Here is an 18,868-nt window from a genome sequence, read left to right on the forward strand (position 1 = left end):
CTCCCTCAGTAGCATCCTGTCATGTCCAGAAGACACTGTCTTGGTCATCTGGTTCTTAGAAAGAATCTTTCTGCCCCTTCTTCTGTTGTGTTCCCTAAGCCTTAAGTGTAGGGGTTGTGTTACAGATATCCCATGGCATTCCATGTCATTTGTTCTCTGTCAAATGGAAACTCCTTGGGTGGGGTGGGGTGAGATGTATTTATCAAGAAAGCTGTCGCTGTCTGCCCTCTCTACCCCTTTTCGAGTCACGCCCCGAGAGAGCACGGGTAGTGAAGGCGGCAGTACGTGTGTTGGGTAGGAGCTCTGTCCAGCTCCAGCACTACTGAGTGGAGGGTGACATTTGAGTGCACAGGCACTGCTAGGAGTTAAGTGTGCCAAATGGGTCGTTCTTGGTACTAGTGTGGTACAGATCTTTTGATTATTTGGTGGCTGCAGAGAGACATGTTTAACCCTTCCAGGGACTTGTGAGTTCTTTTGCAGTGTGAGCTATTGGGGGCAGGCCAGTCCCTGTGTCTGTATCACGTGTTAAGGTTGGGAGGGGGTGATTCTGATGTTCTGTGTAGGTGCGTATATAGAAGAAAGCATCCCAGGAGGCTTATAAGGGCCTAGAGGCTAGGGCAGGGAGCCACACAATCCACCCTGTTCTCTCTCCTGCTTTCTCTTCTTCATCCCTGGGGTGACTGAATTTATGTCTGGCAGGGACCATTCCAGTTGGGCCAGTCTCCTGGGAGCGGAGTCACCTGAGAAGGCTGAGAGACAGAATGACAGAGTGAGAGTCCCCCACCTCCTGACCCTCAGTATGCCAGTGTGTTCCTGTGTTCACAGAATCAGACACAGGATCCCTGGAGTCCTGGGCTTTCTGGTGCACTCTGGATGCAGCCCAGTCACCTGCCTGTGTGGAAGTGGGAGGCTGAAGGTGGCAGGTGCTCTCAGAGTGGTGGTGGTGTTATTATACACACCCAAACACATTTGATGAGTGAATGAGAACACTTGTCTCGGCTCCCACTCGCTTTCCTGTCTGGGGGTTGCAGTAGCTGAGGTTGGATTATTTGTTCTCTGAGTCCCCCACATGCAGGGGTGGAGGGAAGAGGCAGTCCTGTCAACTTGGAACCTGGAAGTCAGGTGGTCACTTGTTTGTTACATTCCCTGATCTTCTTGGAAAGGTCCCTCTTGCATTGAGGCCCTGGTAGCTGTCTGGCCTTAGTGTCTGTCTTTTGTGCTGAAGATGAGGTTGCTCATCTGTGGTCCACCTGCAGAGGTGGGGGGGGGGGCTGCCCATTCAGGAGGCCCTGCCCGTGAGGGAGGGGGACCAATGCTCTCCTCAGGTGCACCCTTACACGTCCCTCCTGGGTGTATTCCAAACTCACCAGCCCATCAGGTCTCACTCTGCCACATTCGTGGTCCCTCCCCTTCCCCGCCCTCCTGTCCCGTGCTCCCCGTTTCGGTTCCTTCCCCTCCCCCTAGCTCCTGCTGGGAGTGGAGATTGCATTTCAGTTGCCATTTGCATTCCCAATCAATCCGGACTCCGCAATTAAGTCGGCTGGCGGAGCTGGGAGGGAGGCGGTGGCGGGAACGGGTCCTCTGGGGGCTGTCGCCTCCGCACCGCTCCCATTCCGCCCCAGATTGCTTCCTGCTCCGTGGTGCGCAGCCGGCCGGCCAGGGAGGGAGCGGGAACCCCGCAGCTTCTCTCCCTCCTGGAACTCGGGCTGGAGGGTGGAGGGCAGCAAAGCTGGGTGAAGGGTGTGGGCTAGGGTCGCTCTACCGCCCTCTAGCCCGTTGGCGAGCCCTGAGCGCCACGCCCACGTCCTTTACTAACGAGCCTCATTAAGCGGAAGGGAGCCTGGCATTCTGTTGGGCGGTGAGGGCTTCGCTCCTGAGCTGCCTCCGCAGCAGCCTGACGTCTGACCTCCTTGCCAGGTGGAGGAGGACCTGCGTAGGTCCGGTGGTCTTAAGGCTGCTCTGACCCACACAGGCTCAGAGCTGTTGTGGATTTTGGATGTTCCTAGCCAGCTGGTAGCACAGAGGGGAGCTGGGCCCGGGGTTCAGAGGGTTCAGGTGTGAGAGGCCTGGAACTGGAGGCGCTGAGTAAGAGGAGAGCCCTGTGATGACGAACATCAAGAAAAGTTGTGAGTCCCCTGGGTCTCCCAGGAGATTCTGCACCCTGCTGTCCTGCCTGGCTTCCTTCCCTCTGCTTTCCTGATGGTTGTCTGTCCTCAGAGACTGTTTGCCCTTAGGGCCCATTGCTGTGGGTCAAGGAGAGGGAGGGAGTAAGTTGGCTCTCTTCTGCTTCTACTGGTCTACCGCTGGCTGACAGCAGGGACACTGTAGCCACAGACACAGACAATATGACTGAGGAACGGATGGTTTTAAAAAATTATCTCAGAGCAGGGCGGTGGTGGCGCACGCCTTTAATCCCAGCACTCGGGAGGCAGAGGCAGGTGGATCTCTGGGAGTTCGAGGCCAGCCTGGTCTACAAGAGCTAGTTCTGGGACAGGCACCAAAGCTACAGAGAAACCCTGTCTCGAAAAAACAAAAACAAAAAAAAAATCTCAGGCTGTCTGCCTTCAGAAGCTTCATTTGAGGGTAGGGTCTCACCATCAGAAAGCAGGGTATATCCTCTGATGCTACGAGTACCTTTGCATCTCCTGTAGTGACATTTGTCTCTTGAAGGTGGCAGGAGGAGAGTTATCAAAGATATGACTTGTTGAAAGTAGGAGCTGGGAACTAAAGCTGTTCAGACTTCCCTGGTTGAGCACCCTTCCTCAGCTTCCAGTTTGCCCCCTAGTGGCCAGGGGTGAGAACACTTGTAAATCCTGAATCGCCTTTTATGTTGTTGTCTAGGCTGGCTGGCCCTTAACTTGTCTTCAGCCTCAACCTCTCAAGCCCTGAGGCCACAGGCATTGCCACCAATCTCACTCCTTAACTACACATTCTAATCTCCTCCACTAGATCCAGAAGGACTCGGGGAAGGGCGTGGTTGACTCTGGTACTTGGCCTGCTCTTTGGCATTCCTCCACGTCAGTTTCCTGGCTGGCTGAGGGCAGGGCCCGTTGTTTGCCTCCACATCTGTGCATCATCACCCTTCATCCCCATGGGGAGCCCAGAACACACCTTCCTGCTGCCCCAGAAATGTCTCTCATAACTCTGCCCACCGAATCCCAGGCTGTGAATCTACCTCATCCTCGCTCCTACCTGTACGGAGTTGGGGGGTTTGAGAACCCAGCCACCTGGTGTCCATCTGTACTGTTTGTGTTCCCAGCTGTTTTCATGTGCTATGGTCGTGGACTGGTTTGGAGCAGTCCTGAGACCTCGTTAAGGGCCTGTTAGAGTAGCAGGTTTCTTCCAGGGAAGAAGGGAGGGAGGAAGGAAGGCTGTGGTGGGTATTACCCATCCGGTTCTATGTCCTGCCTTCATCTCTTGACAGCCACACAGCACAGTCTTGGGGGGAGGTGCTTTTTTCACTGTTCTTCTATCAGATACGTCCAGTGTTCGCTACGGCCCAGGTGTCGTGCTAGATGCTGAGAGTTCTTAGCAAACAAAACCCACACAAATGTCCTCGTGCTACTCATGGGCCTTGCTCTTGCCCTTGCCTACAGGACTTCCACATTTGAAGGGCATAGCATGCTATACCTTGTAGTATAGGTTTGTAATCCCAGCTATTCAGGAGTCTGACGCAGGAGGGCTCACCTAGGCTACAGAGTGAGTTTGAAGCCAGGCTAGGGAATTTAGTCAGCGCCTGCTATAAAAAGGGAACTGCCTGGTGGTAGAGTGCTTACAAAGCAAACCCCCGTACTAGGCTTGGGGGGCAGGCAGCAGGGGCAGCTGACGGACAGGCTCAGGTGGCTGAGATGGAAGGCTTGGACTTCTTGGTGCCTAGCATGGGTCTAGGGCCTTGTTGGGACAGTTAAGGGATTTTTCTGTCCTGTATTGGTGCTCCCTCGGGTGGTAAAAGGCCAGAAGCCTCTGTAGCTGGCCTTTTCCTCTCTTGTAGAGCCTTCTAGATTAGCAGCGGCTCAAACGGCCTCCCCCTGGATGGCTACTGAAAGCAGAGCCTGTGGGAAATGCCCTCCTAATGCACCTGAAGGTCTTTAACCCCTCTGCTCAGGTGCAGTGGTTCCAACAGAAAGCAGGGTGAGGATTTGGTTGCTTAATCACATTATGGTCTTCCTGTGCTAGGCTGGCTCCTGGTCTCGAGTGAGGTCCCGGACATCAGAATTTAGAGACTTTTGGGCAGATCTGTGGTCTGAACCCTGACCTTGGGGTGTAGTGTTCCACATGCTGACTCCTGGTCCGTAATTGTACCTCTCTTCTTAGGGGATCCTGCTAAAGAGGAGTGGCAAGTCCTTGAACAAGGAGTGGAAGAAGAAGTATGTGACACTCTGTGACAACGGGTTGCTTACTTACCACCCCAGCCTGCACGTGAGTCTAGAAGATGGGGTGGGGAAGAGAGAGAGTAAGGACTCCTGGTGATCTCATGGGGTTCCCTTTGAGAATGCACCATACTTCTGTAGTGTGGGAAGAGCACAGGACCCAGGTTTTGCCTTTCCTATAAAGCAAGCTCTCTACCAGTTATGCTAAGCTGAGCTGTTATGGCCAACTTACTCCTCCTTTGCCAGTCAGGCTCTGTGTCCCGTGTAACTATAGAACTTCTGTGGCCAAGGGCATGTATATTCCCAAACAAGTATCTGAGGCTGACCATGGCAATGAGGAGCACTAGGCTCCTGGGCCAGTGATGATGGGTGAGCCTGGATGTTGAGTTCAGCCTAGGAGGAGTAGAAAGGTCTGGAGCACACATGGTGTATGCCCAGCAGTGGGGGCATGGGTGTTCGAGTGATCATCATGTGGCCCCTGTGGCAGCTCTCCCCACCTCCTTCCTTCTCCTCCCCTCACTGCGTGGCTCCAGCACACAGCTGTCACCAGAATCCATCTCTGTCACCACCCCACTGTGGGGCTAATGAGTTCTCCTGTGAAGCCCCTCGAGCACAGCACGTGAGCCAGCCCCACCTCCCCCCCGAACCCCCGCTCAAAAGCTCTGGGCTTGCCTCAGAGGGTCCCTAGCCCATCTTTAAATCACAGGATGTCAGGGAAGTCCTGCCTCCAGGGTTTGCATTTCCTGGCCATTACGTGGTCCTAAGAGGCCTACCCAGATAACCCTCCAGAGAAAGAGGCCTGGTGTGGATGTAGGCCTGGGCAGAACAGGCCTTGGGAGGTCTCCATTCAGTCCAATCTGCAGCGAGGGATTCCTATCTTCTCCTCTGCTGATTCCTCAGGGTACTGGCCTTTCTGCTTAGCACAGGGAACATTGGTCAAGTTAATCCTCTTAGTTCCTGTGCCATAATGCCAGGTGGCGTGGTCCCTGAGAGATGAAGGGCCACATCCATTACAGCAGCCGCTCTTCTCGCCTCAACCCCATTTCTCACACAGCCCTCGTCCTACTCCCATGCCCTCAAAAGACAACAGGAGGCAGTTTGGCTAATTCAGGTGGCACTGACTGCAGAGATAAAAGGTGTCTTAGGCCGACGGTGCTCTCTGCTGGTACAAGGCCTTTCCATGGAACTCTGTACCCAGGGAGGGCTGGAGAAATATGTGCTATACAGACTGTAGATTCAGAGTGTTCCCTACAAAAGGGATCTGAGGGGTCCTTCCTAGTTGCAGGAGGAACTGGGCTATGTGTTGAGTGAGACCCAGGAACATGCCAGCACCTGCCAACTCTTACGAGTCATGTTTCACCCTTTGTCCACTGGGCAGGTTGGCATATGTTCTCTGTATGTTTACATCGGGACCAAGCACTTGAGAACTATCTGACTAGGACACCTGCCTTCCTCCTGTGTGGGTGGTCTTAGCTGCCTCCTGCCTACATCCTCAATAGTGTCTTTCTGGTTGTGCAACTATGGCTGAGTGTGGGGGTCTGTCCCTTTTGCTGTTCCTTGTACTGGAAAGGGAGGGGAGCCAGGGTGAAGAAGAGGGGTGGAGACCGGGGCAGGGGGGCTCAATTGTATCAAGCTAGGTTCTGGTTTTGGAACCAGAGGGCAAGAGGGAAGGGAGTAGGAACATCATTCCTACAGCTACAGCTGGAAAGGAGTGGCTCAGCAGGTTTGTAGCGCATTCTAGCCACCCAGCTAGTAATTGAACGAAGATGAGGATCTATTGTCATCAGTATTACCTGAACTTGCCAGTGCTTACCAAGGACACCTACCTCTGAGACTGGCTGCAAAAGCCAGAACGGAGAGTAAGTCAGGTAAAGCTGCCAGGGACCTGGCTGGGCATCCGAGTCTCCCAGGACTCCTTCTCACCATAGTTGTACTGTGTGACAGGACCTGGGCCCAGGAACTTCCAGGCCTGCCCTAATGCCTTTGCAGGGTGAACTCTAAGAGATGACTGCCCATTGACCTAGTCTCTTGGATTCTAACCCTCCAGGCCCCCTTGGGCTCTGTGAGGATTGTGTGGCTAGTATCTCAAATTGCATCACTTGGTCAGACAGCCAAAAAGCTGGTTCCACCATCACATCCATCACATTGGGTGTCGGGGGCACTGACATAGCAGTTAGCCTGGCCTTCCCTGTAGATTCTTCTCATCAGAGTTGATAGTTCCCTTGAAAGCTTGACCTGCCCTGTGGCTTTGGCTTGTCCATCCTCTCCTGCTGTTCCTTGCTCTCTCCTCTGTTTTCCATCTGCCACCTTCCTCAGACCTCAGGAGTGTGTTAGCACAGCAGTGACCTAGCAGTCTAACCGGCAAGAATCGTAGATCCCTCGGATGCTAGAACCTTAATCTCGACAGTGAAAGAAAGGGCCCCAACAATTCTCAGCCTTGATTGGGTCTGTCTGGCTTCCCTGAAGGGGACAGGTCTCACCTGAGAGCCAGGACCACAGTGTCTAGGCCTCTTCTAGTAATGGAGGCAGCTAGGCCCAGCACGTGGAGCATGAGTTGGTGGTCAGGCCGCAAGCTTCGTGCCCGAATCTCGCCTGGCCCAAGAGAGCCTGCCACAGCCTCCCCCATTTTGCAGCCAGCGGAGCCATTCACACAATCACCTTCTGTTAATTCTATCTGCAACATCAATTAAATTGTTTGTAGAAACTAATTGAATGTGGCTTAATCACACATCTTAATAGCTTTCCACGCTCTGAACTCGTTGTTAATTCCAGTAATAAAACGAGATGAGAACGCTGGCTGGGTAATTAGCGAGGAGGCTGGGGAAGAAATTGCTGTTTGATGGTGGGTAATAAAGGCAGCCGTGGTGACCGCTCTCCTGAGCAGCCGCTGCCACCACCATGCTCCCCTGTTCTGCTGACGGAGGGAAACGCTATTGCTCTCTGCCTGAGGTCCCTGTTCCTGCTGGTGCTCCTCCAGGCTCCTCACCATGCCCTCCAAGCCCAGGCTGCATCAGACAGCCCACCACTCAGCCCAAACTTCTGAGGGTTTCTTCCTGCCTAAGCCACAGGATATGGTATAGTCAGATGCAGAAGTTGGGCAGTCCTTTCTCTGCTAGCCAGCTATCGGCTCCTTGGCCTTGAATAAAATCCCTCTGTGTAGCTCTTGTTCTTGGCCTAGGGTCATTTTCTCGTGCCACATCCCAGCTTTGGGCATCTCAGAGCTTGAGTAGGACCTGAAAACTGTTATAATTGCTGTGACCTCCATGTGAACTGGAGCAACCCAAGCCCCTCCCTCAGGAGAGGGACTACAGCTGGGCATTTGGCCCAGCCAGCTGTTGGTAGTTGTCTGGAGCAGCCGATGCAAGACGTAGTTATATATAAGGACTGAAGATGGTGAGCAGGAACCAGAGCTAGTGTGTCCAGAGACTCAGATCAGTGTGTATAGGACTGAAGATGGTGAGCAGGAGCCAGAGCTAGTGTGTCCAGAGACTCAGATCAGTGTGTATAGGATCTAGAGGTGAGCACATGGAGAACCAAGCCTGGAGTGGAGGGAGAGAGAAAAGTTACATACTAGACACTAAAATAAAAACCAGAGGACCAGCAGCAGTGCCTGGTGGGGCAGAGAATGGTCAGGTGAGCAGTCCTTGAGGCAGTCTGTGGGCATACGACCTTGAAGCCAGAAGTGTCAAGGTCCTCGTGGATTGGAGGCTATTCTCTTTGATTTCTTGGTAGATTTTTCTAGGAATCCAAAAAAATGAGCAAAATCTTAGAACAGCTGTGCCCGAGCCAGGCCTTATCACAGGAAGAGACAAAGCAGGAAGGCACAGACACAAATCAAGATGTAGTGGAGGCAGGGATTAAAACTCAGCCCTCAATACACCTTGGAGGAGCAGCAGTTGGTTGGGTTTTATATCTGATCAATACAATTTTAGATTCTTCTCTCAGGAAGTTACATAGCACCAAGGGAGGAATTTTTTGTCATACAGTATGGAGATTGAGAGCTTGGAACTATCTTCATGTGGAAGCCAAAGCAGTCTGGAGTGAGAGATGGGAAGTTGTAGTCAAAGCCAGGCTCCAGGTCAGGTCTAGCTTTTACCAAAAGCTACAGAGACAGAGGGTTCTGTAGTCTTTAGCTTGCAGGCAAACTTTGGGAATCTCCAAACCTGGGCTTGGTCTAGCTCCATTACCTACTGTGATCTTGAGCCGATTAACATTCCTAAGCCTCAGCTTCTTCATCTCCAACATAGGGCAAAGAATGCTCTGGAGACTGAGACAGGAGGATTGCCGTGAGTTGAGTCTGGAAACACCTCACTCAGCTAGTTGGAATTTGAAATATACCGATAAATTAACTGTATATATTGTACATAACGCACAACCCAGGGATGGGCAAATAACAGTCTGATGATGACAGGTCCTACTGACAGAAAATCCATGGTGTGCATTGATGCTTTCCCAAGTCCATCGGAAAAAGTTCAAGACTGTCCTATAAACAAACAAATTGTCATCCAGGATCGTCCTAAGGGCTGATTATTCCTCAGTGCCCAACTTGTGATAGGAGTATCATGGAGACTTGGAACTGCTCTGTCCTTAGCTCAGAATTCATTGTTCCCTCCGCAGCCACACAGGTGCCCTATCTATCTCTTTACCACCTAAGCCATGGCCTTGAGCCTAAGTGCTTGGCTCCAGAGCCTTTTTAAGCCTTCATACTGTCTTCCTCGCTGAACTTTGAGCACTGTGAAGACTTGGGTGTGATCCAGATTTGGAGACTTGGTTGGGCCTCAAAAACCTGCTTTGAGGGGGCTGGAGAGATGGCTCAGCGGTTAAGAGCACTGACTGTTCTTCCAGAGGACCTGAGTTCAATTCCCAGCAACCACATGGTGGCTCACAACCATCTGTAATGAGATCTGGAGGCAGACTTTCTATACATAATAAATAAATAAAATCTTAAAAAAAAAAAAAAAACAAAAAACCTGCTTTGAGACTAAGTGTGTGAGTCTTCATTGCCCCCGCCCCACAAGTTAGCGGTAAGGGAAGAGTCTTAGGTAGTACTGGAGACAAGCTGCTGAGGAGAGCCGTGCCTAATGCATCTTCTGTCGTCTGTGCACCTTTAGGATTACATGCAGAACATCCATGGCAAGGAGATTGACCTCCTACGGACCACCGTGAAAGTGCCAGGGAAACGCCTGCCCCGAGCCACACCTACCACAGCCCCAGGCACCAGTCCCCGTGCCAATGGCTTGGCCATGGAGCGGAGTAACACACAGCTGGGTGGAGGCACAGGTGAGGTGGCTACTGTGAAGGAGAGTGGGGAGTTTCAGAAATGGGGGGTGGGGGTGGGTGTGAATGGGCCTAGCACAACAGGCTGCTTCTCAGCCTAGACGTCAGAGCTGCGAACATGCTCAGCAGCCAAGGTCCCACTTTGAAGATCCTCTCCACCTGGAGTCATATCCTGTATGCAGACCTAACAGTGCTAGTTGTGGTAGCCTTTGCTATCAGGTGGGGATTGGGAGCCTTGGGATTGGGATGTGGGGGACAGCTAGTGATCCTTGGCCTGCCTCCCTGCATTTTAGCTAAGGTAGGCCAGTGACTGACTTGCCACAGGAGTGGCTAGAGTTGCCTGGGCTTACCCAGGCAGCCACTTCAGGTGTAGTAGATGCAGGGTCTCTGCACAGAAAGCACTGGGTCTAAACCCAGTGGTTTGGGAGGGCAGGGAAGGGAGAGTGCGGGACCATGAGTAAACAGTTGTGTATGGGTAGCTTTTCTTTGACTGTGTTCTTTCCTGTGTGTGGGTGTGTTTGTGCTTGTGTATGTTTGTGAGAATGAGTGCAAGTGTCCATCGGGACCAGAGGCATCCAGATTCCCCTGAGACTGAAGTTGCAGACAGTTGTGAATCACCTGATGTGGGTCCTGGGAATCAAACCCAGGTCCTCTGGAAGAACAGTGTGTGCTTTTAATCACAAAGTCATCTTCTGGTCCCTGACTGTACTCTGACCTCTTCATGTAACAGTGTGGTCTCAAGAAAGGCCTCTGCCCCAGGTCCTAGTACCACTCATTCTCCCTGGGCCTGTTTTCTCCCCCTCACTCACTTCCTTTGCTCCTAGACCTGCCCTGGATTTCTGGACCCTTCTGTAGGGCTTAATGTCCTCAGTTGTCCTGACTCAGGACACAGGTGGCTCACCAGTGCTGACCCTGTGCCTTGCCCCAGAGGCCCACTCATAGAATTACCAATTTTCCCAAGATGTGCCACCTTGCCGAGGGTGTAAAGAGATGGGGAGTTCTTTTTACATGATAGGAGGGCATCTTAGATACTGAGAGAACATAGATAGGCCTAAGGACAAACTCCAAACAATAAAAAAATTGTTCGCTGTAAATGCGGGTGGGATTTGAACTTAGGGCCTTGTGCACATTAAGCAAATAATCTACCAATGAGCTATATTCTACCACCCTCTAAGAGTGGTCCTTGTTTGGAGCAAGGTACCTTATTTGTGGCTGGTTCCTTCTGAGTGAGCTGGAGGTGTGGGGAGAGCTGAAAGAGGGACCTGATGTCATCAGTTGATCTGTGCCAGCACACTGGTTGTCGCTGACCTGGGCACTAGGGCCACAGCAATGCGTGGACATTACTGTCCTGTTTCCATGAGAAAACAAGGACTGAGAGGTGCACTAATCTGTCTATAAAATCCTGTAGGTATGGGATCTGGGATTTACTCTGTTGCTTCCATTAAGCACATGAGCCAGAAATGCGGAGCCCTTGAAGTGTATGCAGGGAGAACTCTGGACAGCGGAAAGGGAACAGGCCAAGGAAGACGTATTCTACCTATGGGGTTATTTGCTGATAGCCTGCTTAATAGGGTGGGCTGTAGAGGCTGGCCTTGGTGGCAAAAATATTGGGTCATATGCTGTCCTCAGGGCTGAACTGCTAGGATATCTCCCAGGGATCCCTATCTGGCCAGCCTCATCGTGGGGTTCTTGTTGGTACCACAGGAAGTAGGGGTAAAGTGGCCAAAAAGCAGACCTGTCTTTGAAGATGGGTAATGAGAGAAAAACTGGAGTATTCCCCCAAAAAACGGAAGAGGCAAGATGCCTCTGGCCTGTCCCATCCCAGTCTGGGCCCACCCTCCTAGCCTTCACCTAGGATGCCACAGTGGAATGCAGGAGGGAGCCCCAGCAACTCACTCCTCTAATTATGGCACCCACACACAGAACACATGGATGACGCTTCCCAAGCACGAGTTCCTCCTGCCGCATGCTGACACCAACCCTCATGCACACTCACACATGTCTCTCGCTCACCGGGCGATGTTAACATCTCATTATCTTTGTTACTGTAATTACATTATCCGCTGCTTTATGCAGAATTATCCTCGGAGGACTAATTGATGGCTCCATGTTTAATTCATTAATCATTAGCATCAAATTCGACAATTACAGTGCACACTGATTGTGGGATTGCAGGCGTAATGAGGGGAGAATTAACAAAGAAAAGGAAAGTACTTTCCTTCCCTCAGGGTTTGGGTTGGGGGCTTGGGGAGGAAGTTGGGCCTATGATACCTTTGGTCCAGGCAAGGGATTAGGGGGTCCTGTTTGGAATCCAGAAGGCATAGGGACTAGGAAGAAGTAGGGAAAAAAGTAAGGGGCCTCCAATGTTTAGGGGAGGGGACCTGAGACCTGAGGATGGGAGCTGAAGCCTGGGTACCATGTTCGTGTTACAGGCTCTTACTGTGTCCAGTCATTATGCAGCAACTGGAAGAGTAGCATCAAGCTCATCTCTGCCTTGAAGGGCCACTCTGCAGAGCATTTGTAGCATGGCCCCCCCCCCCTTCCTCTTACAGCTGCTTCAGCTCTGTGCTTCCTTAGACATCCAGAAACCCAGTCCACATGTTTGGCCTGCCAGGCTGCAAGACCAGCCGTTTGGCATTTCTCTTTGCTTGCCCTTGCCTGCCTCCTCCAGCTTTGGCTGGCTCTAGTTCATCAGCTTGCACTTGAACTTCCACACTGGAGTTTCTCAGGAATCCTGAGAACATTCGGGTTTGTGTCCCACCTGTCCTGGGCCATCTGTTGGGTTGTTTCTTCCTAGCCTCATCACCACCCTCAGTCTTGGGGACACTGAAGAAGGAGAAAGAAGCTTCGGTTCCTAGGCCCCATAAGTAACGCAGGCTTTGTGGCTGTTGCCAGACTCAATTTAGAAGGCCTCTATCTGGGCCCTGGGTGGAGCCAGGGAGAGCTGAATGTTCATCCTCTTTGCCCACGGTGGGCTGTGCCTGCCCAGCCTTGAACTCCTCAAGCCTTCGATTCCCCTTGGCTTTGCCTTTCTTCCCTGATGGGAAACGAAAGATTAATTTTCTCCAGCCCAACAGGATAATTACTAATACTAATTAGACATAATTACTTGAATTTGATACACTTATTTCTCGTCAGAATGGCAGCAAAGCTGAGGCAAAGCAAGTGACATGCCGACTGAAGTGCTAGATGCAGGGACCTGAGTGGGGTGTGAGTAAGGGGAGTGACAGGTTGCAGCACTCAGCCTTGGCCAGGAGACCTCAAGTATGGATGACCTTGTGTGCACCCATGCCCCTGCCTCTCCCAGCTCTCAATCATAGTGATGACTGTGGTCCTTTATATTCTTGGAGAAAGGAGGATATGAAGGCTAGAAGTCCGCTCCTTCAGGTATGGAGGCTGCAGGAGGCCTTGGCACGCCCTGGTGAGCCTGACGCTACCCAGTGAAGCCCAGGCCCTCCTTTCTGGTCACTGTCCAGCTGGAGTTAACTCAGGCTTTGCCCTGTGACTTGTTTAGCATATTATTTCTATGCAGCCCCCACCTGTCCCTCCTCCCAGCCTGATCCTTCCCCTCCCCCAGGTGCCCCCCACTTGGCCAGCAGCGCATCCCTGCATTCTGAGCGCCCCCACGGCAGCTCAGCCTGGGCTGGCTTGCGCCCTGAGGGGCTGCACCAGCGCTCCTGCTCGGTTTCCAGTGCTGACCAGTGGAATGAGGCAGCTGCCCTGCCTGCCAGCGTGCAGCACCCTGGTGAGTGGTGGCTCTGCCACTTCCCACCTCTTATGGCCTCTGCTGAAACGTCAGAGAGAGAGAGAGAGAGGGCGCCCAGAAGCCTAGAGAGTGATGGGGTGGGCCCTGTGGAATCCTTCACTGCTTGTTTCAGATACTGTATACTGCAGGGCTGGGTACCTCAGGGACTCAGTCCCGTCTCCCAACAGCCAACTTCTCTGACCCCAGGCCTACAGGCCTGCCCTCTGTAGCTCCTTCTTCCTGAGCCCCCAAGCATTGCTGGTAGCCCTCCTGCATCCCCATCAGCCCCCTGCACAGTCAGCTCATCAGCCTCTCGGCAGGGGGACAGAGAAGCAGAATAGGGAGATTGGAGGCTGGGGGCTGTACACAGTGAGAGCCACGTCTGGGGCAACACTGACCTGCCATTGCAGAGAGCATCCTAGTCTCTGAAGGGTTGTCCTGAAAGGCTTCTGCCCATGTCCTGCTTCCCTTGACTGGGCCTGCTGACCAAAGAGCTGGAGACTGGCTTTCAGCCATCCTGTTTCCATTGCTCTTCCCAAATATTATCTCCCCCAATCCCATAACTTTCTGGCCACAGACCCTTTCTGCCCTGCTCGCCCACCCTCCTGAGCTCCTACTCACTGGGCAGGGGGGTGGGTCACTTTTACTTTTCTCACAGAGGCCTCTCACAGACCCTTCCCCACTCCCAGTACAAACAGAAAGCCCAGCTACTGTGCTCTGGGCCCAGTAGCCAGAAGAACCCCTACATGTCCCCATCCTGAAGCAAGGCCACCTTGGGGAAAGTAAGCATGGAGCCAGGGCCATTCCCTTGGGTCACCGACCCATGGCCTGTCTGGGCTTTGGTGAAGCCCCTCTGTTGAGTCTGGAAGGAGGTAGTCAGGGAGGGAGGGAGTGTGTCTGCCTCTAATGAAGTTTGACATTTAGTGGTGAGCGCCGGGCGGGGTGTGGGAGCGGAGCTTGATTAGCGCGCTCTAATTGACAGTAATTAGGCAGCTCCCTGATTGTTTCTAATTCTGCTATTAATTGTGAGGAGCGGGGAGTGTGATTGAGGATAAATTTGGTGCGGAGCTGCTGGGGCTTCAGCTCCCTGTGAGTTCCCTGGGCCGCCCGCCTTCCACCCCTCCAGGCTGCAGAAGCTCTTGCCTCCCTCTGCTTTATCCCACTCTGCTTAAGTTTCCAACTCTTAGTTCTCCTCCTTCAGGGCAGGAGACTTTGGGGCTGGGAGGCCTGGGCAGTCCCTGGCCCAGAGAAGGTGCCCTGCACACCCACCTAGAGTGAGCAGGACTGGCTCTCCCCATACCCTGTGCCCAGCTTTCCTCCCTCTTCCCACACATCTCCACCTCTCCCCTCACCAGCCAGTGGCCCAGCTGAGGTACTCAGTTCCAGCCCCAAGCTGGAGCCTCCCCCATCTCCCCACTCCAACCGGAAGAAGCACCGCCGGAAAAAGAGCACCACCGGGACCCCCCGACCAGACGGCCCCAGCAGTGCTGCTGAAGGTTAGGGGGACCCAGAGGTGGGCAGTGGGATATGGGTGCAGCACAGTTGTTCCTGTGATAGATGGAGGAAACACTCTCATGAATGATTCCTGAAAGAAGTACTCATGACCCTCTGGTAACCTAGACCCTTCACCTTACTGAATCCTTCCTGTTGAGCTGGGCTTGCTTCTGTCGTTCCTGGAGAAAGGCAGGCAGCATGAGAGCTTCCAAGACCTGCCAAGAAAGGCTGGTTCTGTGTCTCTTCAGTTAGCCATGGCAGGTTCCTCACGCATGTAGGGTTGGCAGTGCTCTCTGGGGATGTGGGGTGCCTCACACGTGTGCTCAGTGGTCAAGATGCTCTTCTGACCTTTCTCTGTTGGTCTCTGTCACCAGACACTGCTCCTCCAGCGTCTTCCCAAGCACCCGGGGGCGGAGGAGTTCTTTACATAAGTAGCATCTGTGAACTTGCAAGTTCTCATCTGTGTCCTGACTGTTGTGGGGGTGGGCGTGGCTCAAGTGCATCTGGACAGTGATACAAAGTCATGGTGACAGTGTCCTGTGGTCTGGGGACTCAAGACCTCCCAAGTGGTGGTAGAATGAGCATGAAAGCACAAGGAGGGATCTGGAGAGGAGAGGTTCCAGTTTACACGTGGGGGAAAACCAGTGCTCTTAAGGGTCCCCAGAGCAGGAACCAGCAGGGGGAGATTTTCAGGAGTGTGGCAGAGAAGCAGCAAGAACTTAGGATCAGGGAAGACCCTGGCAGAATGCATGGCTCACCCTAAGGCCATATAAGTACTAGGTCTCTCTTAGCCCCCATGACAAGTCACACTGCCTATTGGCAGCTCTTTAGGGACAGTGGCCACTGGGAATAGATCTGTCTGTCTTTAAGGGGTCTAGGGGAGCAGAGTGGGAGAGCACAATCCTGGGGTCACAGTGCAGCCCTGGTGTTGGCCACTATTGCCTCTACAGATGTCCTTGGGTTTTTGCTGGTTCCCATCCTCCGGTTCTTGGAGAAATCATGTCTTCCCCCACCCACTTGCCCTTCCTGCCTGTCTATGCCAGGGCAGTGGGGGAGGGGCCCAGCTCCCAGGAGCCCTGGGCTGACGCCGTCCGGAATATTGGGTTTAATGAGCTGCAAAATGAGGAGGCTGCAGCTGACACGTACGGGTGGTGCTCGCACCCGCCTCCTTGCCCAGCATGTGCCTTCTAGCGCCCGTCACCTCCTCTCCAGACACTTAGCTCACCTTCCTCCGGATGTCCTCTCATGGTGTCCCTTTCTGCTATGGTCAGGAAGAGAGTACTGGCCCCGTCATTTCCTGACTCCACAGGTGGTCAGAAATGGAGGACAAGGACTCAAACTGGTCTCGAGCAGGCAGTTTCCCTGCTTGTGAATGATCCTAAATAGTGCTGCCCTAGGGCTGCCGTGGGCATATTTGAGGAAGAAGGATGAGTGCTGGCGAAGCAGGATCTGAATGGAGTTGTGGCAATGGTGTGCCCCTGGGTGTGTATGCTGGCAAAGAGCCCTAATAGTGTAAACGTCCTCTCCCCAGAGGCAGAGGAGTCCTTTGAGTTTGTGGTGGTGTCCCTCACCGGTCAGACCTGGCACTTTGAGGCCTCAACGGCAGAAGAACGGGAGCTGTGGGTACAGAGCGTGCAGGCCCAAATCCTCGCCAGCCTCCAGGGCTGTCGCAGCGCCAAGGACAAGGTTAGCATGGGTAGAGCCTGCTTGGAGAGCCTGGCTGGTGAGAACCAGGGAGGGGACTTAGGACTGATTGACTATCCTTATCTCTCTTGCCTCATGGCAGACTCGGCTGGGGAACCAGAACACAGCTCTGGCTGTGCAGGCTGTCCGCACGGTCCGTGGCAACAGCTTCTGTATTGACTGTGAAGCCCCCAGTGAGTACAAGGACAATAGATCTGGGAGCCGGGTGTCTAGGGTTCTAGTGGCATGAGGTGGTGGACAGTATGCAGAAGGGGTGACCTTCCTCAAGGGCCCTCTCTCTGGGTGCCACCTGCTGTATCTTTCTCCCTCTGCCCACATAGATCCAGACTGGGCCAGCCTGAATCTGGGTGCCCTGATGTGTATCGAGTGTTCAGGGATCCACCGACACTTGGGGGCTCACCTGTCCCGGGTCCGCTCCTTGGACCTTGATGACTGGCCACCTGAACTGCTAGCTGTCATGACTGCAATGGGCAATGCTTTGGCTAACAGTGTCTGGGAGGGGGCTCTGGATGGCTACTCGAAGCCAGGCCCCGAAGCCTGCAGGTAAGCTAGTACCCAAGAAGGAGACAGCCAGGCCCCACTGTGGGGGGGGGGGACAGAACCTATAGCACTGGTAGTATTAGAAGGGTTAAAGCGCTGTTGCTCTGCTTGACGGTTGGCCTCTGGGGGTGTCCCTCCCCTGCTGGCACCTGTCACTCAGGCGTCTCACAACAACAGGGCCTTTTCTGAGCTGTTATCGGTAGGTCAGGGGCCAGCAGGAGCCGCATGCGCAGGACCCATATCACTGTGTGGCTCCTGTGTGCAAGCCTGCATGCTGAGATGGGGAGAATGGGTGGTAGATAGGGTGGCCATGGCCCCCTCTCAAGCTGTCACCCGCTTTGTTCCAGTGCTACCAATTGCAAAGAGTTCAGACAGCTTGATAAGCTGCCGCTCAGGCCTGCTTGGAATCTTCCTGCCCTCTCTGCCCTCGTATCCCTACTGGCCCCAGAGGTCTCCCTTCAGTGTCCTTCCCCTTTTACTCAATACCATCCTATTTATGTGACCTGTTGCCCCTCTGAGGGCCCTGGGGTCCCTGGGCTCCTCTGTGCCTTCACTCTCATCGTTGCAGTAGTCCTCCTTAGTCCCTGCCTAAATGCCTGCTGCCTTCATTGCCTCATGCCTTGATGGGCCTGTGCTTATAGAGAGGAAAAGGAGCGCTGGATCCGGGCCAAGTATGAACAGAAGCTCTTCCTGGCCCCGCTACCAAGCTCGGATGTGCCGCTGGGGCAGCAGTTACTCCGGGCTGTAGTGGAGGATGACCTGCGGCTGTTGGTGATGCTGCTGGCCCATGGGTCCAAGGAGGAGGTGAACGAGACATACGGGGATGGTGATGGGAGGACAGCCCTGCACCTGTCCAGTGCCATGGCCAATGTGGTCTTTACACAGCTGCTCATCTGGGTGAGTCTGGGTACCTCTGGCCTGTCCTGGGCCCCCCTTCTCAGCCTTCAGAAGCTGCCTCTCCCCTGCCCTGAGAGCTGAAGCCTTTCCTTCCACATATGCCAACTGTGAATATGCTTTCTCCTGCAGTACGGGGTGGATGTGAGGAGCCGTGATGCCCGGGGTCTGACTCCGCTGGCCTATGCCCGCCGGGCCGGCAGCCAGGAATGTGCGGACATCTTGATTCAGCATGGGTGCCCTGTGGAGGGCTGTGGGTTAGCACCCACTCCCAACAGAGAGCCTGCCAATGGCACCAATTCCTCTGCAGAGCTGCACCGCAGCCCTAGTCTCCTATGAAGCTCAGGAAGAGGGCAGAGGGACCAGAAGGACTCCATGGCCTGGAGGACACAGAGATGGAGAAGCAGGGATGCACAGTGAAGAAGAGGACAGGAGAAGAGTCCAGGGATGGAGGAGAGCTTTGGGATTTGAGCTGCAGCAGAGAGCAGGAGTGTGTTGTGCAGCCCTCTGCCCTATGGTGCCATTAAGGGACAGAACCCTTTGGAGGTACCTGTGAGGAGAGGGGGGCAGGACCTCTCCCTCCTCCAGACCCTGCCTCCTCATGACAGCTCCCACAAGCCTTCACCCTGCAATGGGTGGGAAAGGACAGGACACAGGATGAGAGACCAGGGGGCCAGTCTGTGAGTCCCATGTAAAATTTGTACATCGAAGTATTTATGTTTGTGTATATACGTGGCGTGTGTATGATGAGCCAATAAACCAGGCTGTATGTGTGGTGTCATTTCTCTGTGCTCGGTTTCCTGACCTTCCCAGAGTGACCTTCACCTCCACTTTCTGCTTTTGT

General features: G+C 53.6%; 1 protein-coding gene across 5 annotated transcripts in view; it reads left to right on the forward strand.

The window, feature by feature from the left end:
- Window positions 1-18,801, forward strand: part of Agap3 (ArfGAP with GTPase domain, ankyrin repeat and PH domain 3) — a 51,666-nt gene extending 32,865 nt beyond the window's left edge. For 2 of the 5 annotated variants that reach the window (XM_026789394.1, XM_026789397.1), the window contains 9 exons: window positions 4,315-4,419; window positions 9,482-9,650; window positions 13,225-13,392; window positions 14,748-14,888; window positions 16,418-16,572; window positions 16,673-16,763; window positions 16,911-17,133; window positions 17,772-18,027; window positions 18,157-18,801. In XM_026789394.1, the coding sequence (XP_026645195.1) occupies window positions 4,315-4,419; window positions 9,482-9,650; window positions 13,225-13,392; window positions 14,748-14,888; window positions 16,418-16,572; window positions 16,673-16,763; window positions 16,911-17,133; window positions 17,772-18,027; window positions 18,157-18,363 (1,515 nt within the window). In that variant the 3' untranslated portion in view covers window positions 18,364-18,801. Of the gene's footprint in view, window positions 1-4,314; window positions 4,420-9,481; window positions 9,651-13,224; window positions 13,393-14,703; window positions 14,889-16,417; window positions 16,573-16,672; window positions 16,764-16,910; window positions 17,134-17,771; window positions 18,028-18,156 lie in introns of all 5 variants that reach the window. The other 3 variants (XM_026789395.1, XM_026789398.1, XM_026789396.1) reach the window with 2 other exon arrangements.
- Window positions 18,802-18,868: the final 67 nt, after the last annotated feature.

The sequence above is a fragment of the Microtus ochrogaster genome, unplaced genomic scaffold (genome assembly GCF_000317375.1).
Source record: "Microtus ochrogaster isolate Prairie Vole_2 unplaced genomic scaffold, MicOch1.0 UNK18, whole genome shotgun sequence".
In the NCBI taxonomy this organism is placed as follows: Eukaryota; Metazoa; Chordata; class Mammalia; order Rodentia; family Cricetidae; genus Microtus; species Microtus ochrogaster.